We start from the raw sequence: 17,026 nt of genomic DNA, 5'->3' as shown, positions 1-17,026 counted from the left end.
TAGCATATTTGGCATGGAGCTCAAAAAGGAGAGGCCCAAGAATTCCCCCTTGCTCGGTAGGTGGAGAACACCTGGGTCTCCTGAACGCCCATCTCCTGCCCTTGAGACCAGCTAGTCCCACGGAGGGAAATGGGGAGGCAGGGAGGGAGGGCAGGTGCCATGATGGCAAGAGGGAAGGGTGCCAATGGTTCTTTGCTTTTGAGCTTGCTGCAACTGCCTGCTCTCTTGCTTGCCTTTGCAGGCCGGGAGAAGGAGATTGCCCTCTTTCAAAGCTATGTGCAAGGCTACGTGGCTAGGAAGGAAAGCCACATCCTGGCACTTGAGGGCATGAAAGGCTCTGGAAAGAGCCATTTACTCGCCGAGCTTGCCAATTTAGGCCGGGCTGCTGGGCACAGGTGAGTGCAGTTGAGCAGTGTGGGTGCATTGCCTCCCCTGCCCTCCTACTGATACTCACAGGATCTTCAAGGTCCCCTGCCAGTGTGCCTGGCCCTTGGGCTGTAGCAGCCCTCGTAAGGCAACGTCTCCATGCACCTGGGAGCAGAGCAGCCGCGTGCTCCCCTCCTAGCTCTTGAGGGAGCTAGAAGGGTCTTCTGCAGCCCCTGCTGTTGAGCTTTGGGCCAGGCACAAAGCAAAGTAGAGCCTGAGCCCATGGCATTTCCTGCAGCTGCAGACTGAAGGGAATAAGCCCAAGTGGCCTGCCTGACAAATGCTGCTGGCATTGAGGGGCTGGCCTGGGGCTGTTATGTCCAGAGTACCCTTGCTCTCAGCCCCAGATTGTGCCTCTCCCTAAGAGCGGTGCTTTGGAGGTCTGGGGCTCTTTGGGGCCCTCTCTGAAGCTTGGTGCCTTTTGCTTTTGCATGGCAGGGTAGTGGCTGTGGAGCTGACGGAGCTCAGCCTGAAGCAGGACTACTCTGTTGTGCGAGTGATGATAGCCATGGCAATGGGTCTGCAGGCCTGCAAATCCTGCAGCGCCAGGCAACTCGTGCTGCAGGAGAAACTCCAAGGAGTCCTGGAAGAGAGCAGCTACTGCCTCCTCAATGCCCGTTTCCTGGTGAAGGTGAGAGCGAGAGCCCTCTCTGGCCGGGGCCAAGGTCTGCTTGTGAGACGTCCTGTGGCAGTGGTCATTTGGCTGCTCTCCTGGGCAGTGGCCTTAGCTTCTGGTGGAAAGAGCTGGGGATAGCACAGGCTTGTGTGTGGTCCCAGCGTGCAGCTCCCTGTTTGGAGTGAGTTCAAGCACCAGGCTGCTGCTGACAGTTCAGCGGCCTGGCAAGGCCATTGCAGAGAGGCTTTGAGAAGGGGCTGATGAGCTGGTGCTGAGCTCGCCACTGCCTGAGCACTCTGCCCCCTCCCAGAATACCCACTGTGAGGAAACAAGCTCTTCTCCTCTTGCCACCCTCTGCCTTCCTCCCTCACCTCCAACACACTGGCTAGAAGCTCTCTGCCAGAGAGCCTCAGCAGGAGCTCTTCTCTAGGCTCAAGCTGGCGTCCCCACTGTCTCCTCCCCATTGTGTGGAGGAAAGCTAAGATGCTGAGGGCAGCGGAGTTTTGCTTGGTTGGGCTTGTGTGCTGGGTTGTCTTGCTGAAATGCCCTGAAAGGCTGTTTCTCTGTGCCTGTGCTTTTTGGGCAGTTTCCTGTCTCAGAGAAGATTTCACGGATGAGTGGAGCTCAAAGGGCACTGGAAGAGGAGCTGGCTTTTAAGAAAGTGCTGCAGAAGGTGAGCAATTCTCTCCCTCACGGACCAGAGAAGGAAAGCAAGCCAACAGGTTGAGGGTTCTGCAGCAGAGTGCTGGGAGGTGGCAGGAGGATGATGTACTGGAGTCATTGCTCATCAGAGGCTAAACGTTCCGTGCCAACCCCCGGGTAACTTTCCTCCTGTCAAGACAGAGGACTCGTAGTCAGGAGGAGGAATGGAGTCTTTCTGCACCCCTTTGTCCGAGAGACCTTCAAGTCTCAGAGAAAGAAAGAGTTGGGGAGATACTGAACTGCTAAGTAGCTAGGGAGAGGAAAGAGGCTGCAGAGCGTTCTCTGTCTGGAGAGGGGCTGGCCAAAGTCCCTCCCAGTGAAGATGCATGAGAATTGCTCAGAATCCAGCTTGAATAACCTGTTTGTTTCAGACTTTTGAAGACAACATCCTCTTTCTCATTGACAACGCGCACCACATCGACTCTTCCTCCTGGGCTGTTATGTCACACGTGCTCAGAGACGTCCCAAGTTTTATGGTCATGGGCTTTGCTCCTGATCCCTGCAGAGGACAGAGGCTCTGCAAAGCTGCAGCAGACATCATGAAGTTGCAGCAAACAACCTGTATTCATCTGGAGGAGCTGAACCCTGCAGCAGTCGTGCAGAAAGCCTGCCAGTACCTCGGAGTGGTCAGTGTGCCCCATGACCTAGAGACGTAAGTGGCAGGCAGGGCCGCTGAGCTCTGTTTTTTCTGTGGCTTTCAGCAAGCGCTGTGTCTTCAGGACAGCTCATGTGCCAAAGACAGGGGAAGTCGCGGCTGGTGAAGAGGCTGCTCTGAGGAGGGTCCTGCCTTCCTTTGCCTGTGTCACTCCCAGCTGCATCTGCTCCTTTCCAGGTTCCTGATGCAGAGAAGCAGTGGGATGCCCTACTACTGTGAGGAACTGCTGCGCTACCTCCACGAGCACAACATGCTCTTGCTCCGTCCCCTACGGAAGGATGATGGAACGGAGGCCAAGTGGGAGACCCTCTTCAGTAAGCACCTTTGTGTCTGACTTGCCTAGTTGGTGTGGTCCATCTTCCACCGCCCCTTCTTGTCGTGTTCCCCTGTGAGTTTGGCACGGCCAGATGGGGCAGGAGTCCAGAGCCTGGTCTCCATCAGGTGTGGGTTCCTGTGTGCCTTGCTGCTGCAATAGGCCAAGCACATGCTGGGGACTGGGGTGGCTTTGCGAGGGTCAACAGCAATGCCAATGTGGCAGAAAATGTCAAATGGCGAGAAGAGGTGCTCCCTGGCACTAAGCTAAGCCCTGCTGTGGTCAGGAACAAGCATGAGCTGAGGTGGTTCATACCTGGAGCAGTGCTGCGAGTCCCGTGGCTGCAGTTTCCCTTGTCTGCAGCCCTGCAGCCAAACATGGCAGGATTCATCCTGCTGCTGCCAGGCCTCGGCGGCTCTAAGCCCTGCTGGGGGTAAATGCGAAAGAGAGGAGGATGGAGGGAGGGAAGATCCGTAATCCTTGCAAGCTCAAGCTGCGGGACAAAGGGTCTCCCTCGTGATAACCGCTTTATCCTGCTCTCTTGCTCCGCTCAGCTTCTGTGATGGAGGCTCCTCGTGTCGGCCTATCCAGAAGGTCCAGCATGCGCCAGGACTGCAGGGTGTGCACCATCAAAGCTGATGTGAACCTGCAGCACACCGTGCTTCCACCCACCCTGAAAGGTGAGGGGCTGAGCCCTGCTGTACCTGCAGCATTCGCTCGGGGGTTTCTCCTTTCCCCGGTCCCTGCTCCGTGTGATTGCAGGGGAGCTGCGCCGTGTTCAAGATGTGTGCCTTGCATTGCCCTTGCCCGGTGGGTTTGGTCCCAAGGAAGCAAGGCTAAATGCCAGTGCTTCCTGCATTGAAGAGAATGCAGCCTCGCTGGGCTCAGCCTTGGGAGAGGGCAGGAGACAGATGTGTGTCCTGTTTTTGTCAGGGATTGCGCTGACTGAGCTGGACAGCATGAATTTCTCAGAACGGATGGTTCTGAAGTGTGCAGCTGTCATTGGGCCGATGTTCACCACGGAGCTGCTGTTCCACATCCTTCCCAAGTGGACCAGGGCCAAGATGAATCAGATCCTGGCCATGTTGGTGAAAAGCAACATCTTGAGGTGGCAGAATGCCAAAACGGTGGCAGAAGACAGCAGTGTTTCCCTCAAGTGGTCTGCCACAACTCAGGAGGAACAGAAAGGTAAGTGGTGATAAGAGGAGCCAGGAGCACCATGGGCTTCTGCTGCTCCTGGCACTGCTCCTGCTGGGGCTCCGCAGGGCACGGCACACTGCCCCTCTGGCCGTGTGTAATGGCCAGGGCAGCCTCACTGTTGGGGTTGGGTTGGGATGGGGAGCATAGCAGGGAGGGACTGCTCTTCAGAGATTGCAAAGCAGGAGCTGTCTGAGGCTTCCTTGTGCTGATGGTTGCAGTGCAGCTGACTGCTGTCTGTTGGGACGCAGAGCAGAGCAGCAGCCTGTTGCATGGGCCATGCTAGTCTCAGCGAGGCAAGGGGACCCTTTTGCTCGAGTGCGGCGGGCACTGAGTGCAGGAGCGCTGCTTTCCTGCCAAGGATCCCCGCCGAGGGCTCCCCGTCCTTCATGCGCTGGCTGTGACGGCCCTGAGCCGTGGCCCCAGCTCTGGCTGTTGCAGCACCCCGTTGCCTTTCAGAGGAGCAGCAGAGCGAGGAGCTGCAGGCCGACGTCCTGGCCTTCCGCGCGCCGCTGCTGCGGGAGGCCGCCTACGAGCTGTGGCCCAAGGCGCAGAGGGCGGCCATGCACCGCAAGTGCGCAGCCTTCCTGGAGGAGCAGGCGCACAAGTGCCAGTGCTGCGGCGGAGGGGACTTTGTGGCCTTCCACCGCTTGGCCGTCAGCAGCACCCAGGAGGGAGAGAGCTGGGACAACGATGCTGGCAAAGGCTGTCCTGCCAGCTGGACAAACGTAGAGACCGTGGGGGATGAGCTCCCTGCCACTACGGGTATGCTGCCTGCCGTGCTCTGCAGCCTGGGCCTTCCCACGGTGCTTGCACTATTCCTGGGGGTGCTCCTCTGTCTCCAGCCGTGTCTGCAGAAGCAGTTCCCCGAAAACCCACGGGTGCTTTCAGTGCAGTGCAGTTGCTTTCCCAAGACTAGCTGAGTCCTCCCCTGAGCACAGCTGCACAGCTCAAGGCATGCTGTGCACAGAGCAGAGAGCATCTGTCCCCTTGGGCACCCTCGTGCCTTTCCCTGGAATCACCAGAGAGCAGCCCCTCTCCCGGCAGTGACAAGAGCCTTGGGGTGCATGCTGCAGCCCAGCAGGTCAAGGTGCATTTCCTGGTGGGCGTGCTACCCTTGCCCAAAACATAACACACCTGCAGAGAAGGGAGATCTTGGGGAAAAGTGGCCAGGAAAAGAGGTGCCGTCCATGCCGTGGCTCTCCTTTCTTGCTGACAGATTATGCAAGATGCAACTTGTGCCCCTTGAGAACTGAGGGAATATTTAACTCATGCTTTGTTTGCAGATCCTGCAGGATCCCAGCAGAATAAAATGAGCTTCTGGGATGAGACCTTACGGTGAGGAGAGCAGCATTTGATTATTAGTGGAAGTCAGCGGGCTCAGAGTCTCTGGGGGGGCAAGTGGAGTTCCCAGCTTTGCCTACTGGCTGTGACCCCAGCCGAGGAAAAGGCCGGCCTGCTGGGTGGGAGCTGGGATGTGATGGCTTGAGGAAGCCGGGGGGATCACAGTGAGGACCGTCCCATTGTGGTGCAGCAGCCCTGGCATCCTAGGGTTTTCTGGCTGTAAGAGAGCCCTGCTGCAAGCTGGGCATTGCAGTGCTAGAATGCGAGTGTCAGGTGCGCTAGGACGTGCTCTTCCTCGAGGCAGGCAGAGCAGGGCAGGTGATGCTAGCGTGTCTCCTCTTTCTCTGTGATCTTGTCTCCAAACAGAACCACGGAACAGTTTGTGGCCAGGACAGAGCCGACGGTGCCCAACAAGACCAAAGAGATGCCTGGTGCCACCTGCTCCTGTGAATGCAAGGCCACTGTGGACTTGGTGCTCGTGCGCTTGGCTCACCACCACCTGGAAATGGGCAACGATGCCAGGGCAATTTATTACCTGCTGGAGAGTGCTGCTGCCTACTTGCACGTCTCCAACAACTACCTGGTGAGCCGGCCTGCTTGCCAGAGCCCCATGCACATGGAGTCCTCCCAGTTGCCTTGCCCTGGGAAAGCCCATTTCCCCCTTGAGAAAGGACAGGCCTCTGTGGCACCTGGGCATGAATGACTGTGCTCAGACCCAGGCTCTTCCTCCTGCTTGCCTCTCCTGTGGCAAGAGGAGCACGACCTTGGCACGAGGTGCACCTGCAAGGAGTGCTGTGCTGTGTGTGAGGGTGGGCATTGCTGGGGCAGAGGTGACCCGTCCTCAGAGAGATGCGGGAGGCAAGCAGGTGGCAGTGGTGGGGCTTCATGCAGGATCTGCACCGACGCTCACCTGCTCTCCGTGTGCTTGTCCAAAGGCCTTCACCAGCCTGAAGAAAGCCGAGGCCCTGAGGAGCTCCTTGAGTAAGGAAGGCAAGGGGCTGGCCAGCTTTGAAGAAGCCGCCTTCCTCAGCCTGAAAGGGGAGGTAAAGTGACAGGGAGGACCTGAGGGCTCTGCTGGCGGGAGGACTTGCACAGCCTCCTGGGGGCCCTGGGGCGGTTGTGGTGACATTCCTGGCATTTGGAGGCACGGGCGGCTGCTCTGCACAGTGTCTTCTGTGAGCCCTTCGCCCTCCAGCCAAAGGCAGTCAAGGCCCTTGGCCCTGAATCAGCCACAGCCTTGAAAGTTGGTGTGTCCTCAGTGGGAGCCCCTTGGGACTGTCCTTACAGCCCTTCTCCCATGCAGGTCTGCTACAATATGGGGTGCATGGACTTGGCAGAGAAGACCATCAGAAAGGCACTGAGCCTGCTGAAGAGGAAATTCCCAGTCACCTCGGCGGGTGTCTTCTTCAAGTCTCTGCTGGAGAAGTCGCCCCATGGCTCTTATAGGAAGAGCAGAGACTCCTCCACCCCTCAAGAAGCAGGGTAAGACCCTGACGGGAAAGGGAAGGCAAGAACGAGCCATTTCCGTGCTGGCCTGAGGCCCTTGACCCACAACTGCCTCAGCTTCACTGCAGAGCGTAGCTCTTAGCATGGGGAAAGGTGCAGAAGGCCCTGGAGGCTGATGGATGGTGGGGTGGCCTGTGCTGGGTGTTCGGGATGGTGTGGGTGAGAGCAGGGAGCTGTTAGCCGGGGTAGAGGCTGCAAAGGCAGTAGCCAGTAACCAGGCTGCCATGCAGCAGCCCTTTTGCTCCCTGCACCGTGGTGCCAGCACGTCCTTGTGAGCAGTCATCTTTCCCCGGTGCTGCTTATTGCCCCCCCTCCCACAAGCCCTGCCTGCCTGAGCAGCCTCCTGTGCTCCCCGGCTGCCCCTGGCCCCCTCACTCAGCCCCCTGTAGCTCGTGGCTGGGCCCAGCAGCTTCTCTTGTGCGGCAGGAGGGAGAGGCTCCCCTGGCTGTTCCGGCAGAGCCGCTGCCTTGCCCTCTTGCGGCAGCTCTTCAGCCAGCGGAACACGTCCAGCGGGCAGAGGCTCTCGCGCCTGGCAGCGCGCATGAAGCTCCGCGCGGACGTGGAGTCTGCGCACGCGAGTCACGTGAGTGCCTGCTCTCTGCAGCAGTAGCAGACGTGTTTCTGACAGAGCTCCTTTGCCCTGCTGGCAAGAAGAGGCCAAATGCCACGGGGATGGCCACATGGTTGAGGTTTTTTTTTTGCAAGCCTCTAGGAGGCATGGGTGTTGTTGGTTTGGGTTGCTCCTCCCATGGGACTGGTTTCCTGATTGTGACCAGTTTCTGTACTGTGGGATTTCCTTGTGACCATTTATATAAACCTAGTGTTTAGAAGCACCCTGTGGCCCTTGTCGTGACATGGCCATAATCAGAAGAGCATAAGAAGAGTTGGTCATCTGAGACCAACTCTTGGGTGAGAGGCTTGTGAGTAAAAGAGAAGAGGGAAAGCGCCCATTGGGTTCATGGCCTGTGTCCCCTAGGCCAGAGAATCCCCTTGGGGAGATTTAGTGTTTTGCACACTCACCTCTTTGGACCATTTCAGATCCTGCGGTCCTACATGGAGCACGCGCAGCACTGCCAGGAGCTGGGCAGCCTGGATGAGTGGCTGCAGTATGGGTGGGCGGCCGTGCGGCTCAGCGCTGACGTGGAGCCTTTTGAAGGAGGGGTGCTCAGTGCTGCGGAAAGGGCCCAGGCCCTGTCCCATCTGAACCTCAGCCTGGGAAATCTGCCCCTCTCTGTCACCGTCGGTAGGTAGTGCCCGCACTCCCTGTGAGAAGAGCTCTCTGCAGAGAGAGCCTGTGCGAGTCTGCTTCTGTCTCGCCAGGCTATCGCGCCATGAGCCTGAGCATGGAGCTGGAGAAGCCCGACCTGGACTCCAAGGTCCTCAACCCGCTCTTCACCGCGCTCTTTCTGCAGATGAGGTAATCCTGCTGCTGCACACCCTGCCCTTGCGCGGTGTCAGGGGGTCACTGCAAAGGCCAATGGAGTTGGCAGAAAGAGCAAAGGAGGGAAAGGGCGGGAAGATGGGAGGGGAATGGGAAGCATTTGGAGGTGCTGGCTTGGATGCCACACCAAGGAGGTGCTCCATGGAGGCTCGTTGTGTTCCTCCGCAGGTACCCAGAGTGTGCAGAAGTGCTCTCCAGGCTAGAGAAGCAGGTGGCTGGAGAGCACAGGATCGCTGGGCAGGCCTGCTTCTTCTCCTGCTGCCTCGACCTCCTGCTTTATGCTGGTAAGTGCTCAGTGAGGAGGTCTGCAGAGAGGCAGGAGGCTTGCAGAAATGGCTTTTCTCCTGATACAACACTGGGCTCCAAGCAATCCTTTGGCTCCTTCAGCAGTGTGCTTGCCCATTTGGCTCTGTGGGTGTCTCTCTTTCCTTCCCTCTCCCGCTTCCTCTCTCTTTTTCTGCATTGTATACAGATGATCCCAGAGTAAGGTCAAAATGCTTGCAATTCCCATCTTTGCTTGGTGTGTTTCGGGAGGTTCTCCCTTCTGAAAATTCTTCTCAGGCTCCCTCTGCTCTGGCTCCTGGGGAAGCGGGCACAGTTGTGCTCGTGTGTGCCTGACCAGGAGGTCCCTTGGAGCCCATGCGCTGCAGTCACTCTCATTTGCTGATCAATGGCAGCAGCTCTCGGTTGGTGCTAGCAAGCTGCTCCTTAAAAGGACACTGATGTGAAGATTGAATAGCCCTGAGGAGCTGCGGGAGAGCTCCAGGCCTTGCATCGCTCCTCTTAGTTTTTGCTTGCCCTCTGAGTGCTTCCCAATCCTAAAATGGGCCAGCTGTGCTTGAGCTTTCTCCTACTATGAGGGCCTGAGGAAAAGCAAGGCAGCGGAGGGCAGTGCTGCTTCTCTGAGATATGTTTGTATTACACAGGCTGGGAGTACAAGTCATTTGAGGAGTGCTGGAGATTCATAGAGAAGAATAAAGACAACTGCACCCTCAAGTCTCAGAATAGCATCCTGCTGCGGCTGTATTCGTCCCTGGCTCTTTGGTACGTTACACACTTGCTCTGAGTGGAGTGGCAAGAGGCCCCCAGCAGTGAGTGATTCTCATGGGGGAGGTGGGAGCTGTGGGTTTTTCATGTCACTCGTCCTGTGTCCAACAAGGCGGCTGTCCCTGGAGATGAAAAGGACTAGTGGGGAGAGGCTTTGCACTGGGAGCAAGATGGCCGGGAGAGAGCCCAGAAGAGAGCCCAATTCCTGCTCGTCTCTACACAATGTGTGCCTGTTTCTCTGTAGGTTTGCGAGGCTTGGGCAGTGGGACAGCTTCCAGCAGCCCTTTGAAAAGGCCAAGTGGCTGCTGAAGAGAGCCGACAGCTCCTTTTTGGCTACCCAAGCCCGCACGCGGATGCTGGAGTGCTACACCCTGGTGCTGAAGAATGATCTGGAGCACAGCTTGTCGAGGGCCCGTGAGAGCAGCCGAGGGGCTCTAAGGGTGAGGGACCAGGAGGAAGGGCATGTGCTGTGAGGGGGTGCAGGGAAAGCTGCCGTGGCCTAACAAGGCCGGGTGGAAGCAGCTGTGATGGGATGGAGCCAGGGCACAGGCAGAACAGAGTGGCTTAAGAGAAGACCATGGCAAAAGCCTCCTGCTGTAATGCCTGCTCTAAAGGAGGGCTTGTGGCTCCGCAGAGCTTTGTGCACTTTGCCTGCCTTGCCAGCTGTGCACTCCTGGTTGCTTTGTGGCTGCTTTTCTCCTTGGGGAACAGGTGCTGCAGTGGAGCTCCATGCCTTATCCTGACGTTCCTCTCCCTTGTTCTCTCGGTAGCTTGCAGAAGAGGTTCTCTGTCGCTGCTCTGCATGCCCCGTCTTCTACCCCAGAGTCCAACACCTGAGAGCCTACCTTTTCCATGTGCTGGGGAACAAAGCAGAGAGCCTTGCATGCCTCAACCAGGCCCTCCAAGCCTCTAAGGTGCATGGCAACCTTCTGGAGAAGACATGGCTGGAGATGAGCACCGTAAGTTGATGTTCCTTGTCTCTGAGTTGCTTCCTGGGCAGAGGAGCAGCATGCCCTAGGAGAAGGTGGCACCAAGAGCACTGCAGCAGGTGGATGTAGGGCCAGCACCCAAGAGAGCCTCAAGAGCAGGCTCTGACAGCCCTTGGGGAGCCCCTCAGCAGGAGGGCAGTGGCAGCTGCGCTGTGTCTCACGCAGGCAGGGCTGGAAGGGCACCTGAGGAAGCAGCAGGCACTGCAGCTGCTCCTCTGCGGCATCTCTGCAGCGCTGAGGAGAGGTGAAGCTGAATCTTTGCCTCTCCCTTAAGGCAGCTGTGGGAGCCCAGCAGTCGTCACTTGCTTTCCCTCTCCTTGCCCTCCCTCATGGGCTTTTGCAGTATGGCAAGAGGGTTGGGGGAAGGAACAAGCTCCCACGAGAGGCTGTGCTTCCTTTTCCAGACAGCAGTTACAGCTCCGGGGCTCTCCTGTTCTTCTCAGCTATCACTTTTTTTTTTTATTTTTCCTTAGGAGTTGTGGTTCAGTGAACGGGGCCCTGTGGAAGATCTGTGGCTGAAGACAGCACCCCATTTTCCACATCTGTTTGAAGCAGAGCCAGAAGAGTGCAGCTGCAGGTACCTGCTGAAGCTGCCCACACTGCAGCATGAGGATGCGTTCTGAGGAATTAAATAATTAAACCATGCCGTTCTCTCTGTGGTCTGTGGATCCAGGCAGAACACTGAAAGAGGACGCTGAAGGCGTGCAAGGAGTGTCTGGGGCCTGGGTGGTTTATGGAGAAAGCTAGACTGTGGGGAAGCTGTCACTGAATCTTGGAGTCTTTAAGAGATCCAAGAACGGCTGTAAAGCAGTTCAAAGTATTGTCCCCCCCGTCACTGCCCCTGTCCAAATGAGCATTGGGAAAAAGGCACCACAAAGCGGGTGGGCTCTGAGGGCTGCCTGTCTGTGTGGTGTGGATGCTCACACATCAAAGACATCCATACATCATTGCACAGAAGGCCCCCATGGAAGGCTCCAAATAGCCTGCAGCCGTGCGGTTTTGTACTCTAAGCGCGAGGCTACTGTCTGGGACAGTTGACTTCAAGGTGGCACCCTGGAGAGCTGGCTTTTTCAGACTTTCTTTTGGGCAAGAAATCTGTAATAAACTGCTCCCAGGTAGAGGAAGGCTGCTCCAAGAAGAAACAGGGAAGCCTTCCAAGTGTGGGCGCAATCCTATGTGTTGTACTCTATGTAAGCTAGCTGTGAAGTGGAGAAGCTGCTAGCTTTCTATGCTAAAGAAGGATGCTAAAGAAGGATGGCCAAGAAGCAGGAAAAAGGGCACAGTCCTGCAGCGTATGATGTGCATGGACTCCGGTATAATGAACCAAAGATGTTTTATCAAGCATCAGATACAACTTATATACCATACAAAACCAAATATAATTCCTTATTTGCAAAAAGCATGCGAAGTGCAGTTACTAAATAAGCCAATAGTATAAAGAATCCATCAAAATTATCTAATAAGCTTCTTAATCACATACCATGTGTGCGGTTGCAGTTTTCCTCTTTTTTTTGCTTTGTTCCTTATCTGTTGATAAGATGTTCTGTACTGTCGTCTCTGAGGTGAATTAACAAGACACCTGGACTGCCACCCTTGAGGTTGGTTATCTGCTAACAAGGCATCCTGTACTGCTGTTCTTGAGGTGGGCCTCCACACATGGGGAGATCTCTGGCCCCGGGGAGATCTCCTTCCCCATCTGCCCTCGGCTTTCGCATCGTTACCTCAAGGCTGGGAATTGCGCTCCCTTGGAAAGCCAACCTTTCAGCACAGTGCTCAGCAGAGCTGCAGCAGCTGCAGGTCCCTGCTGCTTGGGGCATGTATGTGCCTGCCCTCCCCTCTGCAGCCCCACCAAGCCAGGCCATGGGCAGGAGGGCAGGACCAGACCAAGGCTGGGCTCAGCCACAGGCCACAGTGCCTGCAAGGTGCCCGGCAGCTGAAGAGAAGGAGACCAGTTTTACATCAGGGCTCCCAGGCCACTACCAACCCACAAGGGCTCTGCTGAGGACATGCACACCTCCCAGCTGGCCACAGTTGCCCTTTGGGCTCATTGGGCTACCAGGAAACATGTCTCCACCATGGAACACAAACCCTTCTGGAGGAATCACATGGGAAGGGCCATACTGGAACAGGGACGAAGGAGCAAAAAGATGAAGAATGCTTGTGGAGGCCGAAGCAGCACGCCAAGTGGAGCTCAGTCTCGGAGGCAGGCACCCAGCAACACCATCATGGGACTGCGTGAGGAGACCCCATAGCCACCCGGCAAGCCCAAGCCCACGCATTACTCTCTGCCACCGTGCTCATCAGTGTGGGGTGAGTCCAGCACACAAACACCCTTCCTCACTGCATCCCCCTGTCCCCTGCCGCTGCCCTCTTCCCTCCCCACCTCGATGCTGGAACATCCCAGAGGGGCAGTTATCGCCATGGGAACACGGATGCTTCCCAGGGCTCCGTCCCGCTCTGCCCCGGGGCTGCCCAGGCAGCAGCAAGGCCACATGTGGAGCAGGGCCACACAGCACCAGGGGCCACCAGCGGTGCCCAGGAGATGCAGGGAGCTGCTGGGCTCCAGGGCAGCTTGCACGATGGCTCACAAGGTAGGACCCAAATCCACCGCGGGTCTCATGGCCCTCAGACCACTGACATTTCCCTTTTCTCTCCTCCACTTTTCCCTCATTCCCTTCCTGCAAAAGGGGCTGTCCATGGCAGGGAGGGAGGGAGGGAGGGAGGCTGATGCAGCCGAGCATGATCTCTGCCATGCCACACTGCTTGAGAGTGTTTTTGTTGTTGTTACCCTGGATGTTGTTTAGTTGATGATTTTTTTGATGTTTCTAAAATATCTATTAGTTACATATTTATTAAAGATATAATCTTGCAGTGTTGTGTGTTGATTCCAAGTGAGCTCTAGCACAAAAGCCTTTGCCACGGCAGGTATGTCCACAAACACCCATTGTCACCATTTGGAACAATGGTAGAAATGTGTTAGCAGAACACCTGGTGGTTGAAAGTGCTCTTACAAGGGAAACTATGGCCTGGATGAATTAACTGAAAACTCATCAAAACTGAAAAAGGAAGCTGAATAGAGCAGCCTGAGCAAAACAAAACCATACATGGAAATAAGCAGCAAAAAGTTCATGAAAAGGGCATCCGGAACCGTAATAAAGAGAATGCTTCCTAAATCTACCCTGGTGTTAATAGTTTTATTCCTGATTAGGGTGACAAGCTGTTTCTTGTGCCTAACAGATAGATGACTGCAATAAACAGTTCTTTTTCTCTAATTTCAAACAACTTACATGACTGCTGTCAGGGGGACCATTCTCTTAGGTACCAACCAACAGCACCATCTTCTAAGGCACCAGGATTCAAAGGGAAGGCTAAGCACTGGATGGGGAGGTGGACTGCTCCAGGCTCTTGTCATTGCAGTTACAGTTGGCAAAACTTGTGCTTGTCTTCATATAACTGAACACTTCTGAGAACCAGATCTTTTCTCTTAATACTTCTGGACTGCAGGAGACCAGAATGGTCCTTTTGTTCAAATTCCCCCACAGCTCCAGTTCTAAGGAGCTCTCCTCCCATCATCCATTTCAGGGGAGCTTCCTGGCAAGTGCCTCGTCCCCCAGCTGAGCAGTTCTACATGCGGCATAAAGGGGATCACAGTGCCGGCAGAAGGAGTGGGCAAGAGCAATCCTCCTGCGAGGTGAGAGCCTGGGAGGAGGCAATGGAGCAAATCCTGTGTTCTGGTACTTGTGGGAGGCAGATGCGTCTCTCGGAGTGGTTGCTCCGTCCCACCACACGCTGGGCTTTCTTGCTGCACAACCAGCAGGTAGCAGTGTCAGGATCATCTCTCTCTCTTCTTCTTCATTCCAGGGGCGCATGCAAGCTCTTGCCAAGACCTCCACCACTGAGAGCAGTCAGTTCACATGGAAGACTGAACCCAAAGAAGAGTGGGCAAGAAGAGGCTGGTGATGACAACATCAGCAAAGGTAATGTAAGACCCGGTAGGAACTTGTTCAGAGGTTTGCTCCCCTTGCTAGGAAATTCTAGTCAAGGCACTAAAGTCATGCATGGACTAGCACAGGTGTTCAGCTCTCTCTTATCCCCACTTTCAGGAAGCTCTCTTGGGTAGAGCCTGCTTCCCCAGCAGAGCCACTGTTCAGGGAGTCTGAGTGGGGTCACAGCACCAGCTGAAAGAGAAGGGAAGAGCAAGGCTCCCGTGAGGTGAGAACCTGGGAGAGGGCCCTTGACCTAATACTGTGCGCTGGTACTTGTGGCACGGGGATGTGTTTCCTGCACACATTGTCTTTCTGAATTAAGAAGGGTGGTTACCCCCTCCCACCATGCCCTGTGCTTTCTTGCTGCAGGATGAGCACGTACCTGGAAACAGTGAGTCTCTCCTCTTAGGCTGCTTTTTCTCTTCTGGCTTCCAGGTTCAAATACAAGCTCTTCCCAAGACCTCCAGCAGCAGTAGCAGCAGTGGCCCGTGCTCCTGTTATTCCCAGCACCCAAAGGAAGGTGGAAGTAGCGGCTGGTAAGGACAGTTCCAGCAAAGGGAATATAACACCTGACAAGATTTTTTAGTCCTCTTTGCAGAGTATTCAAGCCAGGACAGAAATGGTAGAGTATGGCTGATGTTCTCTCTCCTATGCCCTTTCAGGGAATCTTTCTGGGAAGACCCTCTTTTCCCATCAGAGCCATTCTTCCAGAGACGTAGTGGGCTCATGGTGACAGCAGAAGGGAGAGAGAAGAGCAAGTGTCCCAGGAGGTGAGAGCCTTGGAGAAGGCAAGAGGGCTGCTGCTGTGCTCTGATCCTTGTGGATGGGAGATGTGTGACTGCGGTGTAAAGCCCTTCTTGACTCGGAAATGCTGTTACGTGCTGCCACCATGCCCTCTGCTTTCTTGCTGCATGGCAAACATCTAGCAGCATCTAGTGAAACTGTCATGAAGTTTCCCTGGGACACAAAGTCTCCCTACGCTCTGGAAGGCTATTGCCTTCCTGTCACCATGACCTGGCTTTTCCTGGTGCCAGGCAGGCAAGTGCAGAGCAGCAGGCGAGTGCTGCAGATCCTCTTTCCCAGAGACTGTCCTATCTGATGCATCGTTATATGCTTCCTCTTTCCAGGTGCGAGCTTGAGAGGTTACCAGAAAGAGCAGGCTGTAAATACACCGTCGCCTATGCTTCACCTGCCCAAGGTAGTAAGCTGCCAGATGAAGGAAGCACTGCCATTAAGGTCCCGAGGGGACAGGAGCTGAGGGCCTTGGCAGAGGGGGAAGCATTGTATGACTGTCTTCAGCTACCCAATGGGCCCTTTCTCCTGATCCATCCTTTCAGGGAGTCCAGCAAAGTGCGTCATTACCCTGAGGAGACTTCGTGCTCAAAAGTGGGCACAAGTTCATGTGCTGCCCACCATCCAGGAGGAAGCAAGGGAGGCAGCCAAAACACTAGTGTTTTTTCCCAGGTGAGAGTCTTGGAAAAATGGTTATGAGGAGCCCTGTGTTTCCGTACAGTGTTTCATGCTCAGGATAACAGTGGCGCGGAAGCACCTCCTGTTGCAGAAGCAGGTGTGCTGTCCGGGAGCGCAAGGAGAAGAAACTCATCCCACACGCTCATGTCCTCCTCTCCTCATATGTTTTCAGATTGCCACGCTGTCCCAGCAATTCCTGAGGGCAGACAAGCCCTGCAACCCAAGGCCAGGCAGCAGCGCCTCGTTGTGAAGGACGTCCAACCACAGGACAGGTAGATCGGTTGAATGGATGGGTAGGATGTTTGTGTCAGCCTGGAGACAGCTCTGTGCACACACTTGACTGGCTGCTGAGGAGTGAGCACTTGCTTTGAGGCCACTGCAATAAGCAGTACCTTCTTCAGACTCTGATTTTCAAGATGCCACTTGTTCCAAATTTTCACGGGGTATTCTTCCTACAGATATTCTCAGGAACAACTTCAGAGCATTTTCTTTGGGCAATATTTCTCCCAGCAATATTAATCGTGAACCTTTATGTGATAGAAAATATACAGTTTCCTTGTAGATCAGTGATCATTTAGATCTCTATTCAATGCAGAACGGGGCCCTGCACTGTGCCTTGTGAGCAAAACACTGCTGACAGAAAGGCACAAAGAGAAGGCACAGAAGAACACAAGCTACCCCTCTGAAAAGGAAAAAAAAAAAAAAAAAAGATAAAATCTGAGACTCATATTCTGTGATATTGCCTTTCTGTGGCCTGCAGGAAATGTGCGCCCACTGCCTGAAGGAGGAGAAAAAGATCTCCTGGGCTTCAGTGGCCAAAGATATAAAAAGGAAGGAAAGGGAAGAAAGAAGAAGATGGCAGGAGGGGCGCAGAGCAATGTTAAATAGAAGCAATCTTCAAACAAACAGTATGTTCTCCTCTGTCCTTTTCCACTGAAGTGTTTCCTGCTTGCTCAAGAGACGGGTTAGAGAGCTTTCCAGCTGAAGGGCCTTGGTGTTGCTCACTGGAATGCCCAGTCTGTGGCAACAAAAAATTGGGAGGTCACTGGGGAACCTGGGAGGACTGTTAGAGAACCTGGGCTAAGGGAGGAACTCCTGGCCTTAGGGGCCGTTAACATGAAGTGGGGCTAAAGAGAACATTCTCCCTTGGAATTATTTATTTATCAGTCTAAACCTTTCTAAATTATCGAGTAAAGTCAAAAGAGTAAAGTGAAAGGAGTAGTAAAGACAGAGGAGCATCTCCATCAAAGCAACCTGTTTCCATTGCATTGGAATAGGATGCAGATGTCCCTCAACTAGAAAAAAACTCTTGGTTTCTGTATCTGTTGGTGTGT

At 54.9% G+C, this 17,026-nt stretch overlaps 2 protein-coding genes across 2 annotated transcripts in view; one reads left to right on the top strand and one right to left on the bottom strand.

Annotated features, from left to right (window-relative positions):
- LOC148595570 (transmembrane protein 209-like) overlaps nt 1-17,026 on the bottom strand; it is a 57,304-nt gene that overhangs the window by 24,988 nt on the left and 15,290 nt on the right. The window lies entirely within an intron of this gene.
- On the top strand, nt 319-10,859 carry LOC148595572 (adenylate cyclase type 10-like). The gene is made up of 20 exons (XM_088520374.1): nt 319-395; nt 865-1,057; nt 1,629-1,715; nt 2,116-2,396; nt 2,577-2,713; nt 3,267-3,392; nt 3,646-3,900; nt 4,336-4,674; nt 5,196-5,247; nt 5,620-5,836; nt 6,189-6,296; nt 6,557-6,735; nt 7,186-7,342; nt 7,798-8,002; nt 8,080-8,176; nt 8,369-8,484; nt 9,127-9,244; nt 9,492-9,687; nt 10,018-10,206; nt 10,710-10,859. The coding sequence occupies exons 1-20, from the start codon at nt 328-330 to the stop codon at nt 10,857-10,859; spliced, it is 3,270 nt and encodes a 1,089-aa protein (XP_088376500.1). The 5' UTR covers nt 319-327.

The sequence above is a fragment of the Tinamus guttatus genome, unplaced genomic scaffold (assembly GCF_059628265.1).
Source record: "Tinamus guttatus ecotype Peru unplaced genomic scaffold, ASM5962826v1 Tinamus_guttatus_pri_ptg000087l, whole genome shotgun sequence".
NCBI lineage: Eukaryota > Metazoa > Chordata > Aves > Tinamiformes > Tinamidae > Tinamus > Tinamus guttatus.
Note: the sequence above shows the minus strand (reverse complement) of the source record. Positions and strands in the feature narration are given on the sequence as shown.

What these genes read in the sequence shown, in the direction of transcription:
- LOC148595572 (XM_088520374.1), top strand. Translation starts at nt 328, where the DNA reads ATGAAAGGCTCTGGAAAGAGCCATTTACTCGCCGAGCTTGCCAATTTA. An exon ending in GGCCGGGCTGCTGGGCACAG is followed by an intron (nt 396 to 864) that starts GTGAGTGCAGTT and finishes TTTGCATGGCAG; the next exon opens with GGTAGTGGCTGTGGAGCTGA. An exon ending in TATTCGTCCCTGGCTCTTTG is followed by an intron (nt 9,245 to 9,491) that starts GTACGTTACACA and finishes GTTTCTCTGTAG; the next exon opens with GTTTGCGAGGCTTGGGCAGT.